Raw genomic sequence first — 13,779 nt, 5'->3', positions numbered from 1 at the left:
TAAAAAAAATCTTGAAAATGGAACTGGCATGTGCCCTGGGAATTCCTGTATTGAGCCAGAAGAGTTTAATGCTCTGACAGTTTCAGTCGCAGGGGCTGATCACACCTACCATAATGAGAAGACTCAGGATGGCTAGTGAATTGCCAAGGTAAGCTCATAATAGGTTGAGTACAGACATTTCAAGTCCATCCACATCGTGAGGTATCATAAGGAGGGTGTTATTAAACCTGTGGTCCAAAGAATCTGGAATGTTTGTCAACTAAATAAAGCAAAACCAAATCCAGACGTGCTGTCTCTGCTAGGCCAATCATGCAGTTTTAGTCTTCTGTTGCAATCCCAAACATTACAGAAATCTTCTGATAACATTTTATTTTTGAGGTGTTTGTTTGTTTGTTTTCTGCTTTTGAGTTTTGCTTTGTGTATGTGGCTGAAGGCACAAAATAAGATGGCTAAATTTTTAAGAATTGTGTGGTGATTCAGTGGCAATTTGCCAGCCAGCACTAGGCAAAAAAAGACAGATTAGCATTTATTTGTCGGCGCTTAGAGTTCAGTGTTGTCAGGTATGACATTCCTTCTTGAAATGAATAGGGAAAATAAATTGATCTAAAAATGCAATCTGAATTTACGGAGAAATCTATTCTGATTTATAAGAAAGGAAGGTGATACTGAACTGGATGACAAGGCCACTACAGTTTTAGTGCTTTTCAAAACAATGCATTCATGTGAGCAGAAGTTTTTAATTTTAGTATTAATGAAAATAAAGTAAGCCCATTAGTTTTCTTTTTACTCTAAGTGAAACTTTCACTAATTTTGACAGAACTTTCATTTTTTTCCAAAAAATCTCAGCCCTCTTATTAAAACTGACAGGAAAAAAAATGTAAATACACAGAATTCTAAGAATTCCAAGTGCCCCCATCCCTATTTTTTAAAAAAATATGTAGCTGTTTTTATTGTCAGCAGGGTGAAAATTTCTGTATGGGAAATTTGCAGATTTCATTGCACCACTGGAAAAATCATAGGGGCTGATAAATAAAAACTGTCAAAACTGCACAGTGCTAGACCAAGGCTATCTGGCACAGTTACCTATCTCATTAATCCTAAAAACTAAAACCAAATCACAATAAGCTTGTGCTGTAATGGGAAAGTGACTTTGCACAGGGCTATTTTTCTTGTATTAATTTTGAAGGCTGTGTTGTTGTACACTTTGCCTACAGAAGTTGAATTTTTTCTGCTCCTTTCTTTCTACTTGCAGTTAGCTGCTCAGTTTCTCTTTAGAGGCTTTTTCCTCTTCACGTATCACAAGAATTATGCGCTCTGTAGTGACCTGAGCTTAACGGTGCTGTGGCTATGGCCGTCCTTGGCTAAAGGCTCCGCTGGGAGCAGCAGGGATGAGTGTTTCCACACACAGGCGGTTCCCAGCTCTGGAGATGAGTCAATGCTGGAATGTTAATTCTGGGTTCAGCAGCCTGCCCAGGACTCTGGGGAGGGGGATTGTCGGTGGGCGAAACTTGAAGGAGATATTTGTCAATAGTCTTTCTGTAATCTACCTTTTAATCTAAAGTATTATCTGGTCTGATTGATCCCACTGATTTGCCCTTGGCTTCATGTTAAGTTCCAGTAAACACACCACCTTTGCACATCTCACTGGAGTATATAGAATAGACAAGATTATTTCAGGTGTAAAGGACCTACAAGGATCATCTAGACCCAACTCCCTGAACACTTTCAGGGCTGACCAAGTTAAAGCATGTTGTTAAGGGCATTGTCCAAATGCCTCTTAAAGGCTGACAGGCTTGGGGCATTGACCACCTCACTATATATATGATTTTTTTTTTAAGTATTTTTTTATTTTTTTTGTACATCAGTCTGCACCAAGCACTGTGACACAAATTCTTCATTAGGTGTTTGCTTTGTATGTTGTTTTGTGGAGAATGTTCCTGTAAATATATGAACACCAGCAGAGTATGACAGAAGCAACAAAGCTATTGCAGGAATAGACATTTCCATGACTTGCTTGTGTAATGATCAACTACTGCCACTATGCTAGAGGATCTAAAATGAGGCTGCCGAAATCTGAGGCTGTTGCTGTGGTCTAAGCTCTCTTCTTCCCCCAATGTTTGTAGTCAAAGATTCTTTTATAACTTTCACTTGAGTTTTGGAACTAAGGCTGGAGTAGCTCTCCTGGTTACTTTTTATAGTGACTCACCTAATTTGAAAGGAAACATTGTGGATCTTGGAGCTCGGTTTTCTTATGGATACATTAAGTAACTTAGAATGATGATACAATTACCCAGCATTGAGAGCTCCCTAAGCTTAAGTTTTTTGCACGCCTTTAGAGCATCTTCTAACATGGTAGAAGTTGTACATGAAAAAGTTGTACATGAATTATGCATGATATTTATTATTGGCTGTTCATCTCTTCAGCACAACCTTTTGATAACTTGTGTATTGCAAAGTATACTCCTCTGCAAGCAGGCAGCTAGCCTCCATGACATTGTTCTGTGAATCAAATATTAAACGAAATAAATGTCTACACCTGCCTTTAAATGTTAATTTTTTGAAACCTTGGATAAAAAGCACCTTACTGCAAGAAATCAGTCTTGGTTTCTCTAGGCTATGAGGCTTCTTGATAACATAGTTCAGATAAGGATCTATTTGTTTCCCTGTGTTTTTCTGAAGTTGCAAGCAAATTGCGCTTGCCATTTCAGAATATTAAATGAAAGCAACTCAGTTATGATTTTTGGAATAAATTATCAGAGAAAAAGAAAGAGTATTGCCTGAAAGTATGTTGGAAGATGAGGACCACCAGCAACAAATCCCCAGACTAAGCGGAAGAGGAAAGCTTGTTGTCCTTATACCCTTCTCCCCAGCCTAAAATGCATGTACAAGCTACTCACCTAATCCTAGCTGTATTCTGGTGAAGTCAATGATGTTTTGACAGATTGCATTGGCTTTTAGCATCATGTGATTTAGCAGGGCAATTGTTCTTCAGATCAAAATGGCTGTAACATTTCCAGTGCTACTGTGAAACTAACACTGCCACTTCCTTTCTCTTGTTAACCACAGACCACTCTCTATTGCTTTTCTGCTTGGTAAAATTCTCCCTTGAGTTTCTGAAAGACATGTGCTAGAACACACATGCACCCCGGCGTCGTGTGCTGTATAGCAGGCACTGAAAGCATCTGAGGACAAGGACATTAACTCTCAGCTCAGCACCCAGTGTCCCTGCACAGTTGACTGGCTTCCAAAGCATTGCAAGAGCAGTGCCCTTCAGCAAATGTTTAACCTGTTGTGTCCACAGCTAAGATGCAGCTCACAGCCCTGATTGCCTCTTCTCTGAACACAAGCAGAAGAGCTAGACCCCAAATAAAGTGACAAGGATTATGAGGCACATGGAACAATTTCAGTATGAGAACAGACTACACAGATGGGGACTGAGACTGACTGTGGAAAGTTACAGTTGAATAGTGGTTCTTAGTTTCCCCTCGCATCTTATACCCCCTTGTACAGTGGCTTTCAATTTGGAACAATATTCCTGAATAATTTTCTTTAGGAGGAGTTAAAACATGCGGAGAGTGGTGATCTGACTGATAAAGTCTACTTACATTTCCAAGAGGCTTTTGATGAAGTTTTCTATCTCTTTTTTAAGAAAACTAGGCAGATGGGGATAAGAAAGAAGGTCATGGCATGGAGATGTGTTTAAAAGATAAGACAGAGGGCAACAGTAAATGGTCAGCTCTCAGAACAGAGGGAGGTTACAAGTGCAGGGATTTGAGCTGTTGAAAATGATCTGGAAAAGCATACGAGCAACGAGGTTGAGAAAGTTTGCTGACAATACAGATTACTCAGAGGAGGGGGGACAAAGCAGATTGTGAAGCGTTCTGGAAAAATTGTTGAGTGAGATGGGAAGTGAAATTCAAGTTATGTAAAAGGCTGCACACAAGGAAAATAATTACCCTAAATTGATATACGAAATAATGGCCCCTGAGCTGACTGTTACCACTGATGGCCAAGATTTAGGGTTACAACAGATGAAAACAGTACCTAAAGCAAATCATATGTCAGAGATTATAACGAAAGGCACAGAGAAAGTCATATGAATCCAAGAACCGTGGAATTGACTCTATGTGTACTTCTGCTCTCCTCAGTAACAGGATAGCGAGACTGGAGGAGTTCAGTGAAGAGCAACAAGGGTGGCTAATGGCCAATGCCTTCTCTTGGAAGAACAACTGAGCAGAACAGGACTCCACGGCCTGGGCAGGAGATTATTTAGGAAGGAAGCGATGCACATCTACAAAACTCTAAGCACTTTGTAAAAGAAAAGATGGAACTGATCATTTACTGTTGACTGGGAGGAATAAAATGAAGCTACTGGGAGCCAGGTGCTTCACCTTCCCTGGGATCCCTCCCTGCTCCAATGCTTCATGCAAGGAAAAAACTGAGCTGCTGAACTTTGCCAACAAATATTGTCTGCTTCAAGTTGGCATGAATTGAAGAGAAGACTGAACAAAATTCAGAGCAGAGATCCATTTGGCTTAATAAATACAGAGAAAACATAATTTCCCAAGCTAAATATAGTTGGAGCCCATGACAGTATTCAGAGGAAGTGCTTGCTCTTCCTGGTCTATAGCCACTGTGGAGAAAGAAACTGAGGTTGGAGGATCCTTGTTCTGACCTAATACAGCCACTCTTGCATACTTAAATTACAAATATCCAATTCAATACACACACTTAATGCTACCGTGTATGTGGGAACTAGTACGTGTCTGCCAAATAGTGTCGAGAAGTGTATCTTCATCATACAGGTCAGTCTGAGATTCTTCAACAGTTAAACCCACTAATCTCTGCAGTTGATCCAATACAGTAACATTTGGTTTGACAGTTGCAACTTCTGCTTTCATATCTGTAATTTCCTTCTTTCTTGAATAGTCTGGTAACTGAACACCGTGATCATAAGGATGATTCCTCTCCCATACAATTTTAATATCTGCATTTGTCCTTCAGTTTCTTTTGGGTAACTTAAGTCTTTTAGGCAAGAATCTGCTTTCCCCACAACTTACGTGTATAACTTTTTCCATTATATTCCCTTTCACTTTCTCTTTCCTACTCAAGAGCAATTGAGCCAAAGCAAATTTCTTGCTTGTGTAACCTGAAGACTTTGACTCAGACACGCTGAAGCAGACATCTGCAACAGCTTAGGGCAACACCGCTTCCAGGGCTCTGTCTCTCCTACTGGTGGTCTCTCACCTCATACGGTGACAACAGGAACATGTGACTATTTCCTTGCAGTAGCACTTCCCAATCTGGTGTATCATTTTACCCTGCCCTCTCCAAAATATGAGCTGAGCATGTTTATTATCCAAATAGCCCTTAAAGAAATATAAGGGTGGGGCATGACAAGGCTGCTACAAGGAACATATGGCAGGTGCATAGACTGTGTGCACAGGCCTAAATGTCATTTGATGGTGACGCAGAAGACCACTTCTTATTCAGGCTGTGTTCTTTTAATATCAAAGCCAGCTGTTAGGTTAGTTGATCAAAGCAAGAGATCTTGTAGCCAAGCAAGAAACCCACCCTTTGCCATATGCACAAAAAGGGTTAAGTGCTCACAAGCACTAAACTTCAAGGTAAAAATCACGGATGTTAAGAGTCAGTCATTTTGTCCCACTAGATCCTGGGTCACAGACAGATAGTGCTCCTGCACTGACTGCAGACTGCTGGTGCTGGGAATCTCCAAGGAAGCCCATCTACACTGATGCTGGAGGAGATGCACACAGTCCTCCAGACCTGAAAAGCAATATTGACTGCAGTGAAGGGAAAGGAAACAGATAGGACTCCTTTTTGTCTGTACTTAGGGTAACAAAAATAGAGAACTCCCTTCTATGGTAGGAAACCACATACTTTGCAAATGGGAGCTACATTCTGTATAGAAAGGCAATACATGCACATACTGGTATGGGATATTTTTATTTGTTTTCTTGCTTTTCTGTTATCTGTCATAACTTTAATACTGCTTTAATATATTTATAAATACATGGAAAAGCCTAAGGCTGTCTACAAGGCTTTCCAGCTATATAAGTCACTGTGCAACTGTACATCCTTCTGCATTATTTACAATCTGGCTTCATAGCTCAAAGGCACATGTGTAGATCTCTCATTTAAAAGAGAAGGATTAGCCATTACAAGGTTGAGGATGGGCAGTGTATTCCCTAAAAAAAAAAAAAAAAAAAAAGGAAAAAAAAAAGAGTTTTGTATCTATAATTGAAAAGAAACCCTCAGGAATCAATGAAGATAAATGCTATATTGTCAGTTAGGCAGCTAGCTGTAGTACTTGAGATACCTACAGTTAGGAATTAGGATTCAGATATTGAGATAAAGCACAAAAAGAATGGAAAAATAAAATATTTTTTCTGTAGTTTTGCACCAGAACATTACTTGAAATACCACTCAGGAGAGCAGTTGATGGGTTCTTCGTTCCAAAGAGTCTTCAGACGCTGGGCCCAGGCAATCAGCATCTCCTTCCTCTCCTCCTCAGAGGCATACTCCGGGGCGAAGCAGATGTGAGGGGCAAGGACTTTGACACCACAAAAGTGCATTATTCCATGCTAGACTCAAAGCAAAGAAAGAAACACTTCAGGAAGCAGTCTCGCACTTTGAGTTCAGGAATGCAGAAGGTTCAAATCTGAAACTGTTTCTCTGACTCAGTATAAGGCAGGCTTTCTAAACCTGTGCATTCATCAAGAGAAAGGAAATAAATTGCAAGAGTTCATTACCTATCCTGGCATTCAGTTTTGAAGGCTAGGCATTAAGCAGAGTGACATATAATACACCAAAAAATAAGGTCAACTTCCATTTATTCTGCTCTCTGGAATGTATTTTAAAGTGCTATTAAACCCACACAACTGTTCTCTTCAGCTGCTGTATGCTATTAAATTTGCAAGGATCAGTGACAGCCTGAAGTTCATTGTACTGTTTGCATTTCCACAGATTGCTCCTGAACTGCAGTGTATTTCTCATCTACTTAGAAGTATTTCTTTAACCTTTTGCCTCTGGTTTAGCCAAATGATTCCAAATGAAGGCTAGTGCCTTTCAAATCAGCTCCACTTGCCATTTTCCCTCTGTGTATTTCGGATAAAAGGGTAGCAATAAGAAAAAATGTGCTGTCTTCCGTATGCTGATGATTAATGCCAGGGTGGTGTGTGACTCCCTCCTGTCCCACATCCTACCTGAATAAGGTAGCTACGAGGAAAAGAAATCCTGCATTCTAGGGCTAAAGAAAATCCTATAACAACAAAGAAACTTAAAAGGCTGACAATATAACCTTTCTCGAGATTCCAATCTGGAGGAAGGGTCACAAAACAACTTCAATAATCTGTGGACTTGTAAAGTTGTCTCAGGACTTTAGGGCCAAATGTATAACCTGCAGATGTTTGGAACTGACGATACTTGCTTATTATATTTCATATAAAATGAACAATAATACAACTGTTAATGGGAGTAATACAAGGCAAACAAATGTACATATATTGTACCTGCATGGGCCACAGGAGATAGCGAATATCACCACTAATACCACCTTTTGCATACATCTCTTTGCTTCCTCCAGTGGTGAAAGAAAACAGGGCTAATTTGTTCTAGAATTAAGAAAGCAGCACTAGAATTAGGCATGTTTAAAGAAGAGTGGTTGTATAGTTCAGGTGATATTCAGGGGAACCTTGACAGTATAAACTTATAGAGGAGATGGTGTCCTCCTCTTTCCCAGACCTGATGCATAGTGGCAGCACTGAGGCAAAGATTGGTGGCGTACAACTAGACAGTGCACTCTGTGTCAGAGCTTTGGGCATACACAGGTTAAAATGAAAAGGAATTACATGTCTGACATGTTCTCCCCTCTGAAATGTTTAGAAAACTGTGGCTGGAAGGTACTCTGTTACGGAAAATATCTTCATTCCTGTCCTTCCTGAATGCAGTAATTGAATGAAACCCATCCCACTGCAAACTTGGACTTGCTTGTCACTTGCCAAAGAATAATTTGAGAACAAATTATTCCTCAGGTGCTTTAAAAACCAGTTCAGAACATCTGCTTCTGTAACTATGGCATTAGCCACAGGCTTGTGCTCAGCATCTATCCTCTCAGTTTTAGCTTCCATGATTGAAGTAACATTTTTTTCTGGCATGACTTGGTGCAGTATCCAAACTGCCTTGAGCCTGCACTCAGCATGCAGCTATGACCATTGGGGATTAATCCTGTTCATTTCAGCAGGGCAGCCATTTCTGAAATTTAAACAAACTGAAATGTTCGGAATTGTTAAGAAGATCAGAAATTACATGCCAGCCCAGTGTACTCTGATACACCTACCAAATTATAAAGCCTATTTTCTAGGCCAACTAAAAATCTCCAGGAGATTGCTTAAATCTTTAGGAACCGGTGCATCCTCCTTGTTGTATCACCTTTCAGACAGTTTTAACAAACCAGAAAGTTACTCAACATGTTACCAAAGCATTCCTTCAGGAGAGCATAAAAAGCAAGCTCTAAGCAAATATAATAGAAAAGAAAAAACAATATCCTCAAGAGCATTGTCCACATCTTGATCTTAATAAAACATACCTTGAGCAAACCAGAATCGTAGCAGTTTGGAAATTCATGAGCAAATCCTTGGACCAAGACTCTGTCCATCCAGCCCTTCATGATTGCTGGCATGCTGAACCAATACAAGGGAAACTAGGCAAAAAGTAAATTACCTTGTTAGCACAGAGGGTCTGGGCCAGCCTTAGGCCTGGCCTATAGGCCAAATCCTGTTCTCTTAATCTGTTCAGATATTGTACAGGCCTTCTACCAGCTCTCTGTCAGGAGAGGCTTTAACTATGCTTGGCAAAAATAACTGATGTGCTGTTTGTGGTTGTCTCAGGTACATACCTGGGCATCTGTAGCACACTGACGCCATGGTGAATGCAAGGGATTCTACACAAATTAAAGTTAAAATATGATGAAACAAGAAGGTGTCATTTAGTTCAAAATTAAGACTCTAGAGAATTGTGTCTCCTATTGCTGAAATGCAAAAGGAACATGTGATCTAATGGATGATCTGACCAAAATGCACAGAGAGAGCCTTTTTACCAGGACTGACATCTGGTGATTAGTTCTGATCTGACAGCCTGCTGACAAATGCCATAGGATCTTATGAAAAACTTACCTTCACACCCTGCTGACATGATGACCCTGAATCACTTAATCGAGAAGAAAACAGCTTCTTTAGTAGTAGGACCCTGTGTTTCTAGATCCTTCTGTTAATCTATGGGACTACAGCCTACCTATTGTGTCTTATTTGCATTATCCGGAATGCTTTATGGAATCTTATTCCAGGATGCACTGCTATCCCTAAACCTTTGTACACATTGCAGCATAGGAGAAGAAATTCTGTAGAAGCGTATCTATGTGCGGCTTAATTCAAGGTGGAAAAAATGTAGAAACTGGGCAACAACAACAGCTCTAAAAGTGGTGAGTTTAGTCTAGTAAATTTTAAATTACTTTATGGCTTCTTTCAGAGGATTTTTCCTTCTTTTCTGCACCAGAACCTACTCAACTCTTGATAGCATTCTGCAGATAGAAAGTAGAAAGCAACCACTTCCTTCAGGGGATGTTTTACTATACTTATCTCAGAAGCAATAGTGTAAAATGATGAAGACTTACAGTGAAATGCTCAATTGAGGTATGGTCATATCGTAAATATCATCTAGAATAAGACAGTGGAATAAACATAGGCTATGCCTGAGGTCAACAGGCACAACAGATACACAAAGAAATGTGGGGCTCTTATTGCCTTACCCAGTATTTCTGGGCCTCAGGGACACCAAGGACAGACCTGGGACAGTGGTGAGCGGAGATGGGGTGTGACACCAGTCAGCAAGTCCACATAGTGCTTTCGTGATTTGTCAATAAGCAACAGTCCGGTTGCAGAAGCCCAGATTCCCTGAGCCCGCTGGCTGGTCCCAGCTGCTCACCCAGACACTAAGCCTTGTCCTGCTGGCCTGTCTGACATCCATGGTCATGTACATCTTTGTGCATCCAGATATTAAGTTTGGCCCAGTGCTGGTGAATTAGTGGATCTGCTGTTGTAATGACCTGGACAACTATACTACTGATCTGTATTGATTACTATACCATTACTTAGAGAATTGTTTATTCCTAAAGCTGTTGGTCTGGTGTCTTTCACCATATCCCAAACTTATAACTTGGTGGGGCCTACTTAAGCCCTTACATGCATCTCTGTGCGTAGATCTGTGTTTGATTTGCATGATCTCCAAGACAAAGGGACAGTATGGGGCTGCCTGATAACATGGCAGGGTTCTCATATCGAGAATTATAGTATTATTTTGCATTCAAAACTTTCTGGTCTGAGTTGCTCAATGCAATCATTTTGGAGTGCAGGTAGCATGAAGACCAGTCTTCACAAAACCTGTGCAATTAGACTACTTTTGAATATTAACTTTAAAGTGAAGCACAGCTGTGAATTTCACTGAAGTATTGTAAGGTTCTAATTTCAGATGTCTTCCTACTTCCCAAAAAGGCCAGTTTGGAGCCACTGTGTGAAAAATTCATACTGGGCTACCATGAATAATGCTCATGCATGATCTGATATTTTCTGAAGTCCACATCATAGCAGCAAAACCTGACACCTTGAAATTGCTACACTGGATACAGACCATTTTGTGTTGATGATGAAGCTACTCTTTCTTTTTACTTTGGCTAGATTCAATGTTCCTAATCTATAATCTCACTTACTATTGCTTTTCTTTTGTTCAACCCTGTAAATTACAACTGAAGTCTTCTAATATGATTTAAAATAATGACCTGAAAAATCAGTAAGTCTGCTTCTTGCACCTTCTTTTGCTCTTCAATCAGATCATTGGACAAACCTCCTCTCTTGTAAGCTTCCCATGCCTCCACACCATAATTGAACTCTTCTGAGTTGTGCAGGCAACCTGTGGGTAGAAGTAAACAGTCATTACTTGTCCTGTTTCTGGTATTGTAGCCAAACAATAATTAAATACATGTTGCAATCTACAGTTCTAAACTGAGTTTAAATTGAGTTACTGCTTTCCATTTTTCCTCACTTTTTTTTTTTTTGTTGTTGTTGTTGTGGGGTTTTTTTTGTTTGGTTTTTTTTTGTTTGTTTGTTTGTTTTGTTTTGTTTTTGTTTTTTGTTGTTGTTGTTTTGGTTTGGTTTTTTTGGGTTTTTTTTGGTTTTTTGGTGGCTTTTCAGCATCATCACAGCTGATGGTGATTTGGTTTCAAACTGGAGATGAATGTAGTGTCTCAGAGTACTAAAACTTTTGCCTTTCTTTAACAACATATGAAGTGCAATAAGAGGACCTAATCTTGGTTCTAGACTCCAGTGATGCAGGTGGATGATTTAAGAGGATTTAAGACAACGTTGCTAATTACTCTGCCTCTGCATTAGAGATTAGTGAAACCACCGCACAGTCGCAAGCACTCTGTAGCTGCTTTTCAGCTTCCATAACTGGGAAACTCAGCAGGGGCTGGGGAACCAGTATGGGCCAGCTCTGCTGATTCCACTACAGTTGGGTGAGCTCATTCAAGTATGTCTGAATAAGATATATACATTCATTCTGCTGATTCAACTAGTCGATCATTAATCTCTAGCAGAAGAGAGAGGCAGCCTCCTGAACTAAACTCCAGCAAGTCACAGCACGGTAGCTGAAGGCACTTCTCACAACAACCCCAGGCAGCGCTACAGGCTTGGGGAAGAGTGGTTGGAAAGCTGCCTAGGGGGAAAAGGATCTGGGGGAGTTGATTGACAGATGGCTGAATATGAGCCAGCAGTGTGCCCAGGTGGCCAAAAAGGCCAAAGCATCCTGGCTTGTATCAGGAATAGTGTGGCCAGCAGGACTAGAGAAGTGATGGTGCCACTGTATTCAGCACTGGTGAGGCCCCACCTTGAATCCTGAGTTCAGTTTTGGGCCCCTCACAACAAGAAAGACATTGATGTGCTGGAGAGAGTTCAGAGGAGGGTGATGAGGCTGGTGAGGGGCCTGGAGCACAAGTCTGATGAGAAGCAGCTGAGGGAACTGGGGCTGTTTAGCCTGGAGAAAAGGAGGCTGAGGGGAGACCTGATCACTGTCTACAACTACCTGAAAGGAGGCTGTAGCATGGAAGGTATTGGTCTCTTCTCCTGAGCAGCAAGTGACAGGATGAGAGGAAATTGCCTCAAGTTGTGACAGGGGAGGTTTAGACTGGATATTAGGAAAATTTTCTTGACGGAAAGGGTTGTCAGGCATTGGAACAGGCTGCCCAGGGAAGTGGTGGAGTGGCCATCCCTGTAGGTGTTCAAAAGATGTGTAGATGAGGTTCTTAGGGACATGGTTTAGAGGTGGACTTGGCAGTGCTAGATTAACAGTTTGACTTTATTATCTTGAAGTTCTTTTCCAACCAAAATGATTCTGTGACTTCAGAGAATGCTTGTGGACACATCCTAACGCATTTTTCCCTCTCAGTAATGTCACTATGAGCCAAGGCCCATATTTAGGTGTGGGCTTTTAGAACTGCTTATGTCTGATCATTAACAGGATTCTTCTTGGTTTTGCCAGTGCTTGCACTGGAGCTGTGTTATTTCTGTTTGATTATTGTTTTAAAGAAGGAGTTTCAGCTGTCTCAGATTATGTTATGGCTTTTTGTTTCCTAACCTCAAAAAATATTGTGGCTAAATCCTAGTAAGAGCATAGTGAAAATATCACATAAGCCTAACAAGAGCATCATTGTTTTTCTCAAGTCTTAACTGCATCATCTAGTCATTTTTAGTAATCATATACTACCAAGGAATTTGGAGGTGCCAAGACAACTCAAAAGCCCAAGCAGTTAAGTGCCTGGAGCAAACTCGCAGAAAGTATTTGTAATGTTCGTAAGAAAGGGTGGCTCTTTGAACATCTCTGCAGTTGATTGCAAATACTGCAAAAATAATATTTTCCCTCATTCACTTCAGTCTAAAGGCAAAAGACTGTTTTACAGTTCTGTACCATACAGATATTTCATTTTTTCTGATTGAGGGGCCATTTCCAGTGACCAGATTTATTTAAATAAAGATGATACTTGTTGGGTTCCTACACTGAAATGTCTTAGTTAATGTTAACAGAAAATAAAAAGTTTGGTTTGTTAGTTGAGAGATATTTGTACAAAATAGTATCAACTGTTTTTTGGAGTACACTTAACAGCATGCTTCTAGATTGTTAGTGCGGCAGGATAAACAAGGTGAAAGTTTGTCTCATCATTATCATTGAAAAAAAGTGTATTTTGGCTAGTCTCACCAACAATATCATTTCTTGTGGCTCTCGGCTCAAACTGCATTGCATACAAATCAGAAACTGTGACACTGCAGCCCTGCTTGCTCAATTCTTCCACAGCAACGCTCTTCAAAGATCCATTCAGGGACTTGGGCTCTTGGTGTGCATAGACTATCAAGACCTTTTTCCCTGGGAGCAGAAAGAAAATCAGAAGATACCTTTGAGTATAAGAGGCAGATACAAAAGAGTTTGTGGAGCTGGGGCCTGGTCCTTCATTTTTCTGTAGTGTGTTTTCCAAGCAGCGCAAAACTAGTGAAAACAGAATGGCAGTGGCAGCATTTGACTCCTGCTTGGAAGCAATGAGTGACTCTTGAGGAACTAATCAGTAAATGCCCTCAGCCCAGCAATTTTGTGCTACACTGGGCTTTCCCAGGTGGAACTTGGTGTACAGTGGGTGCGTTTCCATAGCAGGTCACACTG

General features: G+C 40.6%; 1 protein-coding gene across 1 annotated transcript; it reads right to left on the bottom strand.

Moving 5' to 3' along the window:
• Positions 1-5,999: 5,999 nt before the first annotated feature.
• Positions 6,000-13,467, bottom strand: NQO2 (N-ribosyldihydronicotinamide:quinone dehydrogenase 2; the record flags this gene model as incomplete). The annotated part of the gene is given in 6 exon segments (XM_080364311.1): positions 6,000-6,605; positions 7,533-7,634; positions 8,609-8,722; positions 10,853-10,983; positions 13,324-13,443; positions 13,446-13,467. Coding segments are annotated over 6 exon segments (663 nt in total). The 3' UTR covers positions 6,000-6,431.
• Positions 13,468-13,779: the final 312 nt, after the last annotated feature.

The sequence above is a fragment of the Nesoenas mayeri genome (genome assembly GCF_963082525.1).
Source record: "Nesoenas mayeri genome assembly, chromosome: 2".
NCBI classification, from domain to species: domain Eukaryota; kingdom Metazoa; phylum Chordata; class Aves; order Columbiformes; family Columbidae; genus Nesoenas; species Nesoenas mayeri.
This window is presented reverse-complemented; position numbering and strand designations above follow the sequence as displayed.